The 18933-nt window shown below is 40.9% G+C and overlaps 1 protein-coding gene across 1 annotated transcript in view; it reads right to left on the bottom strand.

Annotated features, from left to right (window-relative positions):
- COL4A2 (collagen, type IV, alpha 2) overlaps nucleotides 1–18933 on the bottom strand; it is a 250911-nt gene that overhangs the window by 44317 nt on the left and 187661 nt on the right. Inside the window, exons 18-25 of the mRNA XM_006901565.1 lie at nucleotides 16362–16472; nucleotides 15422–15571; nucleotides 10273–10365; nucleotides 8265–8422; nucleotides 5089–5161; nucleotides 4748–4854; nucleotides 1202–1403; nucleotides 702–761 (exon numbers count right to left, since the gene is read on the bottom strand). Of these exons, the coding sequence (XP_006901627.1) occupies nucleotides 702–761; nucleotides 1202–1403; nucleotides 4748–4854; nucleotides 5089–5161; nucleotides 8265–8422; nucleotides 10273–10365; nucleotides 15422–15571; nucleotides 16362–16472 (954 nt within the window). The remainder of the gene's footprint in view (nucleotides 1–701; nucleotides 762–1201; nucleotides 1404–4747; nucleotides 4855–5088; nucleotides 5162–8264; nucleotides 8423–10272; nucleotides 10366–15421; nucleotides 15572–16361; nucleotides 16473–18933) is intronic.

The following is an 18933-nucleotide window of genomic DNA, read 5'->3' as shown; positions in this document are numbered from 1 at the left end:
CAGACACTCGGATGGCAGGGAAGAAGAGCAAACTGGGGAGGAGGGTGGAGAGAATGGTGCGGCAATGAAGGAGTGAAAGCCCAGAATCCCTGTGAATGTTCATTGAAACTAATAAAATTTAATAATAAAAAAAAAAGAATTAACCACAGCAATTAGCTGCTTTGAACACAGAATTAAATGAGGGCTGCAGTCATTTCTGGTTGGTATGGCTGAGAGTGCTAGCATTTAAACAGGAGTATTTTGTTAGTTGACTTTTGTCTAAAAAGTCCTCTTGTAAGCAAGAGGACTCTTTCCTTTGGGATACCTCTTGTCTATTTGCCTGAGAATCCGGGTGAGGCTCATCCCTTGGGACAACTCTGGAGCCAAAGTTTGGACAGCTTTATGCTAATGCAATAGACAACGTACAATGTTCAGTATTATCAAAACAACTGCAAATTGTACTTTGTTGATGTTATGAAAGGCACTCTGGTGGCTTGGTGTGTTGTGTGCTGCCTTGCTAACTGAAAGATCAGTGCTTCAAATCCACCAGCTGCTCCATGGGAGAGGGATGAGAGGTTCTGATTAAATGACAATGAGTTCTGAGTGACGACTAAGGTTCTAGACATACTGCAGGAGCTGAATAGGCAGTTGCTGATGAATTGCATAATTTATAAAGCAAATGCTTAAAGAATTTTAGAGCCACCAAGTGTCCGGTATAGTACCTGGCGGGATGACGTCTTGTCCGACACTTCCAATGGGCCTTTTCACATCTGTATCACAATCTAGGAGAAAGACACAATAAAAAGAGAGGCAATTTTGGAACAACTTCATGTTACTAACTTATCAATAGATTCGTGTGTGTGTGTGTGTGTGTGTGTGTGTGTGTGTGTGTGTGTTTGTGTGTGTATGAGCTGTGCTGGGAAGGCTGGGAATGGCAGTCAAACTTAAGACCCATTTCTGAACTTCTCTTTCCGGCTTGCATAATTTCAGTCCTGGAGGGAGAAGTGCCCTTCATGTCAATGGTGAGAGGAGGCTAGTGATAGGCACAGGAAACCCCATGGTTGGGTAATTAAGTATATGTACTGAGAACAGATGAAACCACCACACTGTCATCTGACTCCACTGGGGACTTTATTCATTGCCAAAGTAGAGCAGCGGATACAGAAGCACTAAACAGTGTCTGAACGGCTTTGTAGGAAACAAGAAACAAATCCTTCCATACCTATTTGTCCTGGAGTGCCGGGGATGCCAGGAGGACCGGGGAAACCTGGTGGGCCAGGTAGTCCAACATCTCCGGGGAAACCTCGTTCACCTTTTGGGCCTGGTAATCCTAATCCTGGAGGACCCACTTCTCCTGGAATTCCTTTCGTTCCAGGTACACCTGGATAGCCAGCATCTCCTGTGGGGCCTCTGATGCCATCACCCTATGGAAAAATTGGGTTTCTTTATTAAAATATATACAAATTAAAAAATACGGTAATAGTTCCCATTTTCCTGTTCTCATCTCCACGAACTTTCTGTGGAAAATGGAAGGAAGTTAAACATAAAACTCAATCTCATTGCCATTGAGATAGAACCAACTGACAGCTGAGTCATTCCTGGGTTCCTGAGGCTGTAACTCTCCTGAGAGGAGATTTCTCTCTTGCTGGCTACTGGTGGGCACTGTCCTCCAGAGAGAAGTGAGCTCTGGGTTAGGCGTGCTCCTCCCTCCAGACTAGGCCACTAGAGCTTCCCAGTGGGATGAACAGGGATCTAGAAAACCAGCAGAGACTAATGGGGCCTTTAGTCATAGTCTAACCAAGCAACAAAAATAACTGACAAGTTTTATAACAATCATGAGCAACATAATAAGGATGAGCCTGGAAGACAGAAATGTCTATTTGAGCATGTATTTATCTTTCACTTTCCTAGCCACTAACTTCCCTGCATCAGTTTGGAGCTTCATCCACAAAAGTAATTCCAGATGAGGACAGGTAAGGTAAAGATTTAGACAGAAGATAAGAAGAACATATTGTTGTCACTGTCATTACGATTTAGTGTATGTGACATAGCTACTATTCACAGAGGCTGACAAGTTACCAAAGGAAAAGGAGATCTGAACTCTGACACTAGAGAAAGGAAGAGTGGTACACTCATTAGAAGGAGAGATTATAGCATCAGAATGTGAAGCTGAGAAGTAGTTAGCAGAGACAAAAGGGAATAAATGCTTATTAGTGAGGAAAACAGGAGATGGCGGGAGACAGGAAGAATTGGAGGGATCAGAAAGAATGATTTTGCATGGGTACAAACTATAGACCTCTGCTTCACTGTGAGCATATCTGAACAAAGAGAAAAGGCAAAAATGGAACAAGCCAGTAAAGTAGCCATGGAAATAAGTCTCAGGCAATCTGGCAAATGCACTGAAGGGAGCAGGGATAATCTGATAACAATTAGACAAAGGCTTATAAAAAATGAAACCGTGTTCTTTACTTGAAATGACTTTTCTTTCATTTGCAAAGGCACTAATTTTAAGCCATAAAACAGAAGACAGTGGGGAGGGAGAGTGGGGCATCACTGGATTCAGAATCAAGCCCTTTTATATGTGTATGACCTTGATTAGATCACATGCACCCCTAAATTTTACCCTCCTGAGTACTGCCTGGATAGAAATGGCACCCCATTTCACAGGATTGCTGCAGGGATCTCATTGGAGGAAGGCACAACATTGAGCCAGTTGATGATGGTGATGAAGAATAGGGACTCTTCTGGGACGTATTCAAGTACCAAGCGTCTTCAAGGCAGATACTTATGTTCCGTTAGTTAAAGGTAAACAGTAAGCAAAGAATGCAGTTTGAATTGTGGAACAAGACACTCATCTGAGAGTGAGAAGCTGTGGGTATAATAACTTTCTTTGAGAATCAACAATAGCCAGGAAGTAGTCTGGGGCTACCAGCCAGTCCTTAGTGTTGCTAGGAGCTAGCTGGCCACTCGCAGCGAGGCTGTAGTGTTTTCCTATTGAATAGAAACAATTCTTCAAAATAATATAAGTCAAGGATCTTCTGTAACTGTGATGAGTCAAGAAGACCAAGAACAAAGCACCACTGTAAAAAACAAATAAAAAACCCAGAAGACAAACTACAAAAACACCACTACATATTGATGTCTAAGCAGGCAGAAACATGAACACTGTTTAAACAACAGACGTGACCATTCTACCTCCTATTCAGACTGATATATGTGACTGACAGTTCTTTACTAATTAAGAGTTTTGGCCCCACTTTATTCATTCAGTCTTATAGATAAGATTTATTATGATACCCAGCCATGGATTTATGCTTGCCTTCTGACAACATCCAATGCAGCAAAGCCTGGATCTCTGAACCCTTCCCAGGTAAATTCACCTAAACACAAATCACTATTCTAGGATGTTCCTGAAACTTTTTACTGAGTTGACCTATGTTTTCTCATGGCGTCCATTACTTCTTCCTGAAAATCAATCAATACACCAAACTCTGTTCACTACAGGTACATCCCTGATGTCTTCATCTGGACGACACTGGCATAGTGGAGCTGCCAGCAAGGTTAAGACTAAGTCTTCTGTCCCTCAGAAAGGGACCTTTAGTTTAGTACTGACAAAACCCCTAAATTACCCTACAGCTCTGTCTTATTTCGTTATCTGTCAAAGGAGTAATTTCCAGGACTTCACCCAATTCACAAGTGAACATTTTAGATAGAATTTTTTTTTTAAATTATTTTATTATTTTTTGTGTGTACCGTCAAATTGGATCTGACTGGTACGGGAGGAGATTTCCCCTCCTTTAGATAGAATTTAACAGTCACAGTTTAAGGAACAATGTGACAATGCAACTGTGTCAACTGAATTATTGTTGAAAATGCTTGTTAATGTTACTGCTGAAATTTCATGACATTATTAACAGTCTAAGGATTTTTTTCTTTAAGAGTCCAAGAAAAGTGGGCTTAAATGTCAGTGTTAGAATAGAAGTCACCAACATTAAAGAAACAAAAGATCCAAGTTGGGGCATGAGGCAAATAAACTGGCAAAGGCAATTTAGGTGTGAAGCTCGGAAGAGGAGGCAGAACTTATAGAGGTTTATTCTGGGAACTTGAACAAAAAAGTTGTTAGAAATAATATTTTTGAATATTTACAAAAGAAAACCACAGACCCCCAGGACTATTCTTGGGAAAAGCATGACAGTAGAGTTAAGGTTGGGAGATAGACAAACAGAAGACTGAAGAAGAACTGAATTGTGATGTTGGAGAAGAATACTGAATATCTCCTGGACTAACCGAAGAACAAAAAAGGTCTGTCTTGAAGAAAGGAGACCCATTGTGCTCCATATGGGTAAGTATAGTGAATCTTCATTTCACACACTGTGGGCATGTTGTCAGGAAGGATCAGCTCTTGGAAAAGAACATCATGCTGAGAAAAGCCGAGGGTAAGAGAGGGAGACCCTCAAGGATGCACTACATCAGGGCTGCAATAAAGGGTCTGAGCACGGCAGAGATTGTGAGGATGGTGCAGGAAGACTTTAATATGTAATCACAGAGTTTCTGTGATTTAACAACAACAGATCTTATCGTAATGGTTACATCTCTTGACTTCCTATTAGATTTTAGTTAACAGACTTCCCTACGTTAAGCTTTGGAATTTGTTTATTACAAATATGTAATTGTACATCATTGCCTACACCAATTTCTTCTATCCTTGTAGAACATGGGTTATCAAGATGAGAGAGCGAAGTTAGTGCTGCCATTGGCAGCTACTCACAGGAGGACCTGGAAGGCCTGGAAACCCATCGAGTCCACTGCGCCCTGGGATACCGTCATCACCTTTCATCCCAGGCATACCTGGGATACCTGGCTGTCCCTTGTCACCTGGAAAGAAATTTATAGTGGGAATCTATTAACTCAAGGGAAAGGAGAGAGAATTTCCCTGGCATGGTAACAGAAAAACGGTTTGTCTAGAAACATTGATCTGAAAATACAAGCTTGCTAACTATTAATTACAAGCAGATTATATAGTCCAAGGATTGCACAGCCATTAAAAAAAACACCAACCCCCCCCCCCCAAAAAAAAAAACCCCACAACAAAACCCACCAAAAACTGACCTTTGGTTGTAATGGCTCTAGAATCTCCTTTTATTCCTTTGGGCCCAGGAGGTCCAATGTCACCAGGGGCTCCCTGTGGAAATAAAGACATTTTTCCCCCTTCTTCCTTTACACTGTTCAAGACATCTGAGTAGTTGAGAGGAAAGGAGATGAATGTCAGCTTACAGAGCCTGAGTTCATTTCCTTATCACCTAGCACTCTCTCTCTGAACTGATTCACAGCTCACCCACCACTGGGTTACTGAGGTTGTAAATCGCATGGGAGGAAACTGGCCGTCTTTCTCCCAGCACGTTTGAATTGCTGGAGTGACACGGTTTTTGCAGTACAACTTAACTGTACAACTTCTTTTGAACTAGCCTACCAGTGCTCCCTATTACCTAGCACAATTACTGCCCAAAGAATTCTCCACAATGCTGCAAATGGCCCGTATCTGTGATGCCCAGTCCAACACAGCAACCACAGCAAGGCTAGTGAGCACCTCAAATGTGGACAACAGGGTGTAGGAAAGGAATTTTAAACCTTCTGGTGGTACAGTCCAGACGGAGTTGCACGGCTAATCCACAGGCCACACCTCTCTGGTGGTTCAGATCTACTGCCTGCATCTCAGAAGAAAGATGGACAATCTCCTCCCATGTGATTCACAGGCAGCTAGGAATCAATTCTGATTCAACAATGAGGAGTTTATAGTTAATGAAACTTTAAATTTAAATAGTCATATGTGGTACTCAAATTACAGCTTCCTACACTGAGTCGGTTCTGACTCGTAATAACCTTCTATCAGGTTTCTAAGGCTGTAAATTGCAATGGGAGGAGACTGTCCGTGTTTCTCCCACAGACTTGCTGGTAGATTCAAACTGCTGTTGACTCGTGGACTTTGGGTTTGCAGCACAATTTGCCACAGACCATGCTACCTGTGGCTCCAGTATTGGACACTGCAAACCTAGAACTTGGTTACTCAAAGTAAGATCCATGAACTAGCACCTGGAGGCGTGTGAAAAATGCTCCACTCCAAGTCAACCGAGTCAGAAACTGCATTTTAACAAAGTTCCCAGGGAGTCACATACACATTAAGGTTTGAGAAGCATTAATCTAAAACACAAGCTTACTAACTACTATTTAGAGTTATTTAGAATTCAAGCAGGTGAAAATAAACCAAGTAAGCATAAGAGATAATAATTTATCACCATTTAATATTGAGAACAATAAATAATAATGATATAAATGACAGCTAGTCCTCAAGCTGATATTGAGGGGAAAACACTTGGGAATATATATCATACAGACACCCAGCTTTTAGACTGTAAAGCCTAGTGTAGTTCTTTTGATGAACAGATTAATGGTTCAGGATTATATTTTACTAGGCATAAGAAGCTAGTTCTTGGCTTATACTAGAAGCTGTTATTTTCAAGAATAAGAAGAATGTTACATATTCCAAAATATGTTTATATTACATGTTCCAAAGGAATCTTACATATTCCAAAAGGTAGAATGTTACAATGGATTACAAATTCATTTTTCCTATAATATTCCACAGATTTACTGATTTGGCTCTTTGCTGAAAAGGGTGACACATTCTTTCAGTATCTAAGACAGCATCCTACACACTCTCTCACACCTCAACAACACTCAGTAAATATGTGTTGGGTAAATAGGAGGATAAAAGAATGCACTCAGTTACTGGCCGATTCCCATACTTACAACACATGCTCTACTATATCAGTGCAAATATCAAGAAAGTAGTCTTAGGAGTTCCTACTTGCAGTAGGGCTTCCAGACATATAATCATCTCATCTAAATGTAAAGTAACAGACATACTAAGGTACGTGAATAAAAACACCCTCAGAGTGTGCAACACAACTGGAGAAAACATCTGGCCTGGGAGCTTTTAGATATTCCAGGTACAAAATGGAACTCACCTGGCTTCTTGAAGATGTTTAGTCAATTCATAAACAACTGTTTTCTTTTCCATTTCTGTTGTGTCGGAACTGACACGCAGCTGGCCCTCCATGGGGTTTCTGAGGCTGAAAATCTCATGGGAGGATATTCTCTATCTCTCCCATGGAGCTGCTGGTGGATTCGAACCCCCAGGGAGGTGCCACCTTGAGTTAGTGGTGAGATTTCTAATGGACTGGACCACCAGAGAGCCACTGATCCCAAGAGTAAGTTTATAATCACTGCACACACTTTTTCTGAATTCTTGAGCAGCTCATCTATGCTTAGACAGCTTTGGTTTGGACATGGTATCTTTTTGTAAAGCCAGATCAAACATAGAAGTGACTTCCCCCCCCCTCCCCTTTTCCTAGTTGTTTTCTGAGAAATCATAGGGCACAGAGCAGTGAGGTGCTTTGGACTTCATTTTCACCTATGAAGGTCTTGGGCCATAAACCAATTTCAAGCGCAATACCCTCTGCCCCAGCAGCTCTGTCCATGCCTGCAGTTCTGTGTCACAAAGTCAAGCTAGCTGTTCTCCTCATCTTCAGCAAAAAAATTTCTCCCTATTGTTGAAGGTATACCATGATAGACTTCTCATTTTATAACCTTTTTGCAGTTCTTTTTGTTCCACTGAAAGGAAGAAAAAAAATTTCTATTCATAATTTGAAAATTTGCTTTGAAGTCACTTGCTAAGGGAGTCAGACATACTTCTGTTGATCTTTTCATACAATATGAAATCCAGGCCACTGGACTCATCTGTGCAGGGGTCCATGGGCCAGAATTTCATACATTCATACAAAGGAAATTTAGGATGTACTCTGCGGTCTTGCTTTTTAAGGAGTGAAGGAAGCCTTCATAAAAAGTGAAATCAGTTCTAAACCAAGCTTGAAGAGGTGAATTTTCAATAAGTAATGTGCTTTACATTCATAATTCTAACAGGCTTCTTTTTAAGTAATTCATGTCATAAAATTTGCCACCTTAGTGTATATTAGTATTACTGTGTACCATCAAGTGGGAATGGACTCATAGCTGACCCTCAAGTGGGTTTTCAGAGGCAATTTAATCACACAGGAGGAAATTTCCCATCTTCATCCTGCAAAGCAGCTGGTGGATTCGAACCAAGGGCCTTCAGGGTTGCAGCGTGGCTTTTTACCTCTAGAGCTTCTTATCCCAGAGCTCCCTGGAATAATAATTAAGGAAGTCCTTGTGATGAAATTGACAACTAGAAGACCGCATTCTCTCACCTTGAACCCTGGGAAGCCAGGAAGGCCGTGCTGGCCCTGGTCGCCTTGCTCTCCTTTCCTGCCAGGTTCTCCTGCGGCACCTGGGAAACCCTTGGCTCCTGGCAGTCCCGGAAGACCTCCGAAGAACTGACCTTCGCATCTGCAGTCCCCAGCCTCACCTGCAACATGATGGAGGGAGAGGAACCATGTTATTCAGGAAGCATTGATTAGTCTTTCCTTAGACTACAGCAGATAGAAACACAAGACAGTGTCGAGTGGGCTGTGATGAGGCAAAAACAACACTGATTAAACATCTGTGGTGTGACAGGCACTCTATATACATTACCTACTAAGCTCCTCACAAGATTCTGTGGCAGGGATTAGTATGCCCATTTCTAAGATGAAGAAAATGAGGCTATCCAAGTTATCAATGATAGATTCTAGTGAGATGTTTACTGAGGATTCTTTGAAAAATGAGATCCACAGAGGTACGAGGATGATCTAGTAGATTTGCTCTGCAAATCCACAGGCATGTGGTTCAAATCCACCACCTGTTAGGCAGGAGAAAGAAAGATGGGCAATGTCCTCCCACGTGATTTACAGCCTCTAAAATCTTGCTGGAGAGTCAGCTAAAAGTTGGTTCCAACTTAATGATACATGACAACACCACAGAGGTATGGGCAGAATCTAGGAGATGAACAACGAACGCTGAGGAAGGCAGTGACAATGAGCAGCCGGAAGCTGTTGACTTTGCTGATCCTGGGGCAAAGAGAGATACAGAATTACAAGAGTCCAGTAGAAACCAGAGATGTGAAGGGGAGTGTGGAGGCTCCGCTACCTGGTGGGAGTCACAGGCTTGGAGGTAAGCAGCCATTGCCAGAACCATGGCAGTGAGGTTGTGAGTGAGTAAGGAAGAATTACATTCTTCTGCCCTGCTATTGCTGTCAGGCTGTGAATGAGGAAGGAAAGAAGCCAAGAAAACACTACAAACTCCTATCCCCTGGGGCATATATCACAATAGGGTGTGGCTGAATTATGTAGCTCATTAATAGGAAAATCTTCATCCAATTCCCAGTGGGTCACTATCCATTAAAGGACTGCAAAGGTCACAGTGGCAGCAGACAGCTTACCACATGGAGGCACCAGTGAACCAGACGAGGTCAGGATAGATGGCCTCAAGGGGGCATCCTTGAGGTCAGTATAATGTCAGAGTATAGGATGTCAAGTGTAAGAACAGAATGGCTTTAATATCACCTCTCCCACTGACTGGGAGTGAGTCCCTGGGCAAATCACTTTACTCCTCTGAGTCTCAGTCTCTTTGCCTTCTACCAGAATATCTAACTCAGAGAGGGACTGACAGGCTCAAATGAGAGGGCTAAAATGCAAGCACTTTGCACTGGACAGAGCCCTTTACAAACATCTGCTAATATTGTCTTAAAGCTGATTCCTTCAGATGAATCGTCCTAATTCCATCTGAAAAACAATCGAATGATTATTCTAGAAAAAAGATCGCAAAATAATCTTTTTTTGCCTAGCATTAGGCTCTCTACGTCCTAGAAAACTGTTCATAAACGTGGCTTAACAGAAAAAGGTGAACTAAAGTTGAGCACTAGAAAAACAAAGCTGTGTCAGGAACGCAGTCAGGGTGCTTCTGAGAAGCACAGACCGTGCTAACTTCATCAAGAGGGACTTGGAAGCAGAGCATCAGTGAGACAAAGAAAAACCCTTAAGGAGATGGATGGCTACGATGTCTGCATCGTGGGGCTCGAGTGCCACAGAGACCGTGAAGATGGCATAGGACGGGGTGTGGCTCCTTATGGTTGTACTTTAGCCTCTATGAGTTGGAGGTGACTTGATGGCATCTAATAATATTTATAGTGTGATATCCAGAGGAGAAAGGAGGCTGGTATAGAAATGGAAAGTCAATTTGATTGTAGAAAAAGATGAAAAGGAGAACAGATTTAACCGTCTATTAGAAAGGTCTAGGCATTTCCCACCTCCACACCTCAAGTTTCCCCACATTTCTTACCTTTCCATCCTTTCTGTCCACGAGCTCCTGGGACGCCAGAAACCCCAGGGTAACCTGCTTCTCCAGTTCTTCCTTTAAGCCCAAAAAGGTAACCTGAAAAAGAAATTCACAAGGAAAGGAAAATTAGCAAACCGTGGAGAGACTCAATATCTCACCAGACATATTGACTTGCGGGAAAACCCTATTTTTCCAGCCAAGTGTCCCAGATAGAATGACCCAGCAACTTCAAATCCATTCCCAAGTACTTTCTAAAGACGCCTGGATTATCTGGTGGTCAAAGCTTTCAGGATTGCAAAGAAATTTAAGAATTCATTAGTTTTACTGCTAAATTCTGGAGAGAAAACTCTTTCTTTTTGAAAAAAGTTGAATCCAAAGAAAAGTGTTAATCTTTTAATCATATACTTTGTTGATGTACTAAAGACTTGGATTCTAAGACTACCATTCATTTTTTTAATGCCCCCCAAAGGGGGGGGGAATCTGAGAGATTAGAACAACCCATTCCTTTTTCTGTCCTTCATCTGCAATATGTACACACATACGTATGTCTTCCTCATACCTGAACGCTGAGGTCTTTGTGTGCACACATATGCACAAACACACACGTAACCAAAAACCCCCTGTTGTTGTGTCAGAACTGACTCAAAGCTGACTCTCCACTGGGTTTTCTAAGGCTGTAAATTACATGAGAAGTGAATGCCTCACTTTCTCCCAATGAGTTGCTGGGGGATTTGAACTGCCAGCGAGACAATGCCTTTGTGTAAGTAGCACAACTCCTTATGTATTATGCCATCACTGTTGCCTCACATACACAGAGAATTAACATAATTAACAGTGAACATGTGAAGGAGCTGGATTCAAAGGGCAAATTTCAGGGGATTTTCTTCCTCCTCCAAATCTCCATATCCAACCTCTCTACTACCAAGGTTCAGGGTACTTCAAAAGTCCTGCCCTGTCTTCAGTGTTCCAACAATTTTGAGCAGGTATACACTGAGGTGAAAGTGCATTTTACAAGGCAACAAAATTCTTGACATCACACTCGAGAAGAGTGCCATCTTGTGTTAAACACAGGGTTGCACATGTCCAGGGAACAAACACTCTGGCTGGTTTACAAAAATCCAAATGTCTCTGTAGCACGCTCTTTCCTTTTCCTCAGTGCTAAACCGAGTGATCATAAACTCCATAAGTCAAATAAAAAAATTCTTCGAACAAATTCAAACACTGTATTTCCAAATCGACCAGCCCAGAATGCAGTCATCCATTCCCCTGATTTGGGGTTCCTGCTCTAGTATTTCCTTTTTTCTTTATTCCTTCATTCATGTGGTTCTGGTGGCTTAGTCTTAAGAAATTGTGTTGCCAACCTAAAGCTACACGGTTCGAATCCACCAGCTATATTAAGGAAGAAAGATGGGCAATCTCTTCTGTGCAATTTACTGTCTCTGAAAACACACTGGAGGATCAGATACCAGTAGGTTCTGACTTCGTGGTATACAACAATAACAACAATAACAATTAACCAGTCAGTCAGTCTTGAGTCTCTTTCAAGTTTAATTGTGGACTATCTTTTCTTAGGTAAACTCATCCCTATACATGACTATAAATACAGTTTCTATGCCAGTCACTCCTTAATTTAGTTCACTAACTAATCAATGTCCTCTTTTTGAAAATCATGTCTAAAACCTTTCAGAGACATACTACTATTTCAAAGGACTTGTTTGAAATGATTACTATATTAAATAAATGGGAAAAGACATAGGAAAGTAGGAAATACTAGCACAGGAACTCCAAATAGGGAGAAGAGAAGCAGTGAAATGCTATGAAAGCCAAGAGAAGACAGTTTTTAGAAGAGGGGATGGCCAACAGCTTTCTAGGCCAGAGAAAGGTTGTTGATGAAAACAAGATGGCAGCCCTAGGATTTGGTACCATAGGGTTCACTGCTGACCAGGTCAAAAGCAATTTCAGCTAAGTGATGGACTTTGTAGACTTAATTTTTACCTCTTCGTGCTCTCTCAGTATTTAATGTGAAATATGCTACCTCAGGGTGAGTTATTTAACCGTGGGTCACTGGGTGAGGCAAACACCTGGATGCCAACAGGAAAGGTGGAAGCTCAAGTCCAACAAGCGGCATCTTTGACGAAAGCCTTGGTTGGATCCTACATCAGCCACTGAAAACCTATGCCTGGGCGTATCATGCTGATGTTGTATACCACTGAGTCAGAACTGACCCATAACTGACCTCCTGGCAGGTTTTCAGAGGCAGTAAATTGCACTATCTTCTTCCCACAGAGCAGCTGGACTATTTGAATCGATGGCCTTCAGGACTGTGGCACAGTCCTTTACTACTAGGCCACCAAGTGCTCCCTAACTGGGGTCAAGTAAATGCAACCAGTTGGTTGCATGCGTCAGTGATGTCAGCGTTTTATATTTGAGACACAACTCTAAGGACAAAGAGATTATGGGTGCTATAGGTTAGGCGTTCAATACTTTGAAACTTGGTTTTGTTTTGTTTTTTTTTAAAAATCACAACTGGCCATCTTAACATCCTTTCTCATATCCTGTGTCATGTCTCCTTTTTTAAAACATATATTAATACCAAACAAGCTTTATAAAAAGGTAGTGATATATCTCTTAAAATGTCTTCAACATTATTTTCATAAAGAGGAAAACGGTCCTAATAAACCTAGAAGCTTTATTTTTTTCCTTTTTAAAAACTTCTAGAACAGAATGGAGCTGCTCCAATATTCGGTTCAGCTGACTGAGATAAAAATATGAATAAGCAAAACATTTCACCCTGAAATAAAACTGACTTCATGGTTTGATTTTTCTGGAACTGAAAATAGTGAAAATTCTGATTTTTATCAATAATAACACAAGAAAGAGGGTGAAATGCAATTAACAAGAACGTAATCCAATGATATAATTCCAGGGGGAAAGTTGAAGAACTCTGTGAGAATCATCAAGGTCACCAATATTAAATTATGACCTTGTATAGGAATGTTTAAAAGGCCATTATGCTTGGTTGCTTTTGTCCAGAAGACTGTTTTAAATATATATGATTTGGAAATGATATGCCTCATAAGATCGCTGCTGTTAAGTGCTGTTGAGTATGACTCAGTGACCCTAAGAACATCACATCTGAACTCTGTTCTATCCTGCGCCACCCTTATCCTCCTCGACACAGAGAACTACTGTCACATGCTTTTAAAAACTTTTAGTTGATAAAACTTATCTGATGTCATGTTATCTGTTTCACATATTTCCATATCAGTTTGCTATATGGATCAGAAATAACCATTTACTTGTCTGCACAAGACTTAGGTTAGTAAGCCATAGACTAAAACAAGATAGTATGTGTCTTTATCAAAACAGAATTTAGGTGTAGGAAAGATGACTAAGTTAGTTTCAAATGTTAGTCCCATGAGAGGGTTATTTTTATACTTCCAATTTTTAACGTAAGATGGGCTATTGCTAAAAAGGGAAAACTCAACAAATAGAACATTTAGAAAATACTTAATACACACAGAAGGTGTACAGAATTTATCAAACAGAAGTTCACACCTATTTCTAGCTTTTCTCACAGATGTTACAGTAAATAAGTATTACCTTCAAGCTAATAGGAAAGATAATGCTGCTTAAACTGTCTGGGACATTCCTGATCCAGGGAAATATCTGGATCTTAATTCTCTGTCCCCCCATGAACATATAGGACTCTAGTTTTTCTAGTTGAAAGACAACTGGTCAAGCAGAACTTAAATATTTTATTTAGAATTAAAAAAATGAGAGAAGTGGATGTTGAGTCTTCAAATAGAAGGAGTATGTAGAACTGTGCTTCTAATTCCTCTAATGATTTCACTTTTGGTGGCTCATATTGCTTGTAGCTGTCAAGTCAGAACCAACTCATTACTAACCCTCCAGTGACTTTTGGAGGTTCTGAACTGCATGGTGGGAGGAGAATGTCCATTTTTCTCCTGTAGAGAAGCTTAGAACCACCTGCCTTTGGGTTGGCACCACAACTTTTTACCCACAGGTCCTAGAACTCCCTATTTTACTTTTAGAGATGGAGGGGGGAAAAAGGAGTAATTTTCCAAAAGCAGCTAAAGAGTGAACACTGGGATTTAATCTTTAACTATATGATGATTTTTCTTCCTTAATATTGGAAGCTGTAAGAAGAGTAATTGTTGTGATGTTATAAAATTTAAAGCAAAAAATTTTAAAAAGAAGAGGATACTAAATTTTGGTTACTATCAAATACAAAGAGATTGTGTGACCTCATATTTTCTTCTAGTGTTTCATTTATCCACTCTCCTGAAGGGCTGAAATGCTCCCTTTGGAGATCTTACAATGTCTAAAACCTAATGCTTTAAGGTCTAATGTCTGAAGAAATAACCTTTCTTTTCTTTCTTTTTTATTTATTTATTTATTTTTTTTTGAGGGCAGACTCAAAGCAATATTGTACTTTTCTCTGCCTCCTTAAACAGAGCATTCTCAACTATTATTTTAACATTATAAATTGGAAGTAACATTTTGTGCTCTGATTCAGGGATGCCCTTGGGAGGAGCGAATGAGCTCTGACTATTATGCTTGTCTGGTTTCTAGATTTTATCTCTGCCTGGCCATCTTCTGCCAGTGCACAGACATCTCTTCTTGTCATCAAGTATTGTCTTGTTAAGTTGGAGCTTTGGCTCTGCAGATGACTGAGAAGGAAGATGAATCCACCTATTCAAGAGTTCATAAAACAGAGTGAGGGTGAGTGAAGGTGTAAGACCTCCATCATAGATGGAGGTGTGTGGAATCTATTACACAGACACTGGGGTGGCTGCCTGCCTCCATTTAGATCTGTTTCTGGATGTAAACCCTCAGGTGCTCTGTTAAAGGGCTGCCTTCACTGAAGTCAAACCTCACTTACCATGTACGATCATGTGATATGTGGACATGCTGACACTCAAGACTTTTGCAAGGTTTTGTGCTTCCTCCATGACCACTTTTTCTGTTTTGACCCCAGAGAACATAAGCCATAATGAATAATTCACTAGCCTACTGGATTATGTCAGGAACTTATTTAGCAGAAAATCCACAATGAATATTCAGCTGGTGCTAAGCTTCTTTATCTGAACACTGAAATGCACCTTCTTGGAAGCTGCCATGCACTTACCATCTGGTCCAGGTGGGCCGGGGGGTCCAGGAGGTCCTTGGAGGCCTGGCCTTCCATCAATTCCAGGTGGCCCATGGTACAATGCAGGGATGCCTGGTTCTCCCACGTAGCCTTTGGGTCCCATTTCACCTGGTAAGCCTCTCCCTGTAGCTGCAAGTCCAATAGCAATATGAGCCCTGTAAGTTCTTCCAAGCAGCTTCTTATATGTATGTTACGTTTGCATTCACAGTTGTCGGAGACCACCATCCAGGCTGGTGCAATTTTACAATTCAACAAATAACTAAGGGGATGGATGTCAATGTTAAATACATTTTTTTTCTTCATTTCTCCAATTTTATTTTTTATTGATACTTGAGCAAACATTTACAGAGCAGACTGGTACTCCATTTAACAATTCAAATATACTGTTTGATATAACATTGATTACCATGCCCACATGGTGTCATCACTCTTACTGCTCCCTCTCTGTGATTCTGGTTTCCATTCATCCTTCCACCATCTCCTTACCTACATTTTAAACTTTAAAAAAGCACTTCTCCTTGATCCCTAATTGTAGATCCTTTACTGCCTGATCATTGTTGCCAGTGCTTGAAAACAACATTTGATGGTTCCTTTTGCTCTTCCTAACACCCAATGGGATCAGGCTAGTTACACATCAATGGTATCATCTAGGTAGAATGGTATGTACAACGGTTCTGTGAAGACAGCTCCAAAAATGTATTTATGATATATTTGAGCTTGGCAAGTCTAGTCTATGGGAAAAAGCCAAACTCAAACATAGTCTATGCAATCAGGAACACCTCTGTGGTTCTTTTTTTTTTTTTTAAATTTAGGTTGTTTATTTTTAATTTCAATGAACATCTACAGAGACCTCTGTGGTTCTTGTTTAGACTTGAGTCTATGTACTTTTGGCTTTAGATCAGATATGAAAATATATTACCTTCATCTCCAGTGGATATGCCTGGGGGTCCTGGTGGGCCAGGGTCTCCTGGTTCACCCCGGAATCCTGGTTCCCCCTGATCTCCTGAAAATCCTGGATCACCTCTAGCACCTGGGAACCAAAAGCAGACCCCACAATAATGATAAATCACAGTTGTCAGTGTATCATAGTAGATACTTACTTTTTTCACTGAAAATAAATTAATCAAACACACTGTGTACTGTGTGACACATGAAAGGGGCTTTACAATGTTTAATATATGGTGGTCTTTGACTTCAAGTTTCATTTGTGGTCAGTTACGGGTGTTGCAAGATTCCTATAAATAAAATAATACAGGGCACAGAATGTCAAAAAAGACACCCCCAACACCCTAAAATCAGTTGCCTTCAAGTGAATTCTGACTTGAACTGACCCTCCATCAAGTTTCCACAGCTCTAAGTCTTGATGAGAGCAGACTGTCTCATCTTTCTCCTACAGAGAAGCTGAGGAACCAGCACTACCTACCTTCTGGTTAAAAACACTATATGCCAACTATGCCACTAAGGCTCCTTCTAAAAAGATACAAAGTGGATTAAAATATTGGGAATATTGCTGTTGACTGTGGAATAAAAGAATTTAGATTGAGGGATATTAGGGAATAGAGATAATAAAAGTGGGTAAGATTTCACAGAATATTCCATGTCTGGCAGGCTCAATGTTAAATACATATATTTAATATTCATGAGTCTCCAAGAGATAAATAAGATATAATCCAAATTTTACAAATGAGGAACATGGTCTCACAGAGGTACAATGACTTGCCCATGGTCATTCAGGGTTCATGGAGAAAGCCACCTCAACGTTGAACATTAGACAGGGATAGGATTTGTCAGAGATGACAGATGAGGTATGAAGAGCAGAAGGCACTCAAACAGCTAAACCACAGAGCCGGGAAAACCTTAGCAAGATTTGGCTGGAGTGCTGGGGGTACAGGTAGAAAAGTACGAGTGGAAATGCAGGTTAAAATTAAGTAGGTGGATCAAAAAGCAAGAATAAAGAGGGAAGTGAAATGTCTAGGAGCCTTAGTGGTGCAAATAGTTAAACGCACTCAACTTCTAACACAAAATGTGGAGGACTGAGGGTAGCCAGATGTGCCACAGAAGAAAGGCCAGGTGATTCACTTCTGAAAACCTGGCCGCTGCAACATTTATCAAAACCAGATCTACTCTGAAATCACGGAGTCACTATGAATCAGAGGTCACTCCAAGACAACTGTTGGTGCTGAGTACCATCGAGTTGGAACCGACCCAGAGCTGACCCTCCAGCGGGTTTTCAGAGGCAGCTAATTGCACAAGGGACTGCCCATTCTCCTCCTGTGGAGCAGCTGGTGGATTCAAACCACATGCATTCAGGATTGCAGCACTCGTTTTTTTTTTTAAAAACCACTCACTTGGCACCTCCCTAGGAATCACGGAATCGGAGAAGAGCGTTCATCTCTTCTTCCTCACAGATTCAGCTCTGTACCTATTTAAGCCTTTAATAACTGTTGGTTCACTGAGTAATACGAAGGTGCTTACAAACATATTCTCTAAATAAATGCTAAGTGCTGGGTGATCAGCAACACACCACTGTGTGGACCTCTATGAACTTTGATAAATGTTTATAGTTATAGAAAAGCTCCAGGTCTTTTGTTCACAGCGTCGCTATGAATCGTGCTCGACTTGACCAATAGCAATAACAATAACAACAACAATAACAATATATTTGAGAAAGAAGAGAAGAAATATTATGACTTATTTCAGTATTATAAGAAATCCTGAGCTGTAAGGCATTGAACTATTTTTCTATTAAAAAAACCCAAAACCAAAACAAATCTCACTCATTGCCCTATTGTTGAAATAAACTCATTTCTGACCCTCCAACTAATTTTCAGAGGCTGCAAATCACACAGTAAGAGAGCATGAGGAACAGCTAGTGGATTAAAACTCTTGCCGTTGGGTTGGCAGTGCAATGCCATACCCACTAGGTTTATACAGAGTAAGGATATTCCTGTCCTTATTTAGAAGGAAGGATGAACAAGAATCGTATGTGCCTTATTGGAGGGAGAACAGTTCTGAGAGAGGAAGATGAATGATTTCCTCCTGTGTGATTTATATCCTTGGAACTCCAATGGAGGCTTGGGACAGCAGTGAATTTGCATACCTTACCCACACATTTTTAAAGCCAGTTAGGAAAGGGAATTGTTCACACCCAGGGGACAGCCTGTAAGTGATTTTTGGGAAAGAGACCACTCTGCATGTGTTCTTAAGCCCTCCCCCAAATTTCTTAACACAAAGCAGGAGGACTTGTTGTACATCATGCTTGAATGGCAAATGGAAAGAACTGCAAATGTGACTTCCTTGTACTCATGCTGCTGTTGGGCAGGGTATTCCAGTAGCTGGTGGAATGGACTCTAAAACCACAAAGCTTGCGTCTAAACCTTGTCCTTTCATTTATGACCTATATGACCTTTGCCAAATGACTTAACTTTTAGTTTTTCTACTGGGGTAATGGGGGTGGGTGTGTTGGAGACAGTGAGGCTGGCACAGGACAG

Source organism: Elephantulus edwardii, unplaced genomic scaffold (genome assembly GCF_000299155.1).
Source record: "Elephantulus edwardii isolate Elephantulus edwardi_28Jun2011 unplaced genomic scaffold, EleEdw1.0 scaffold00332, whole genome shotgun sequence".
Lineage (NCBI taxonomy): Eukaryota > Metazoa > Chordata > Mammalia > Macroscelidea > Macroscelididae > Elephantulus > Elephantulus edwardii.
The sequence above is the reverse complement of the archived record's forward strand: the minus strand, read 5'-3'. Positions and strand labels throughout refer to the sequence as shown.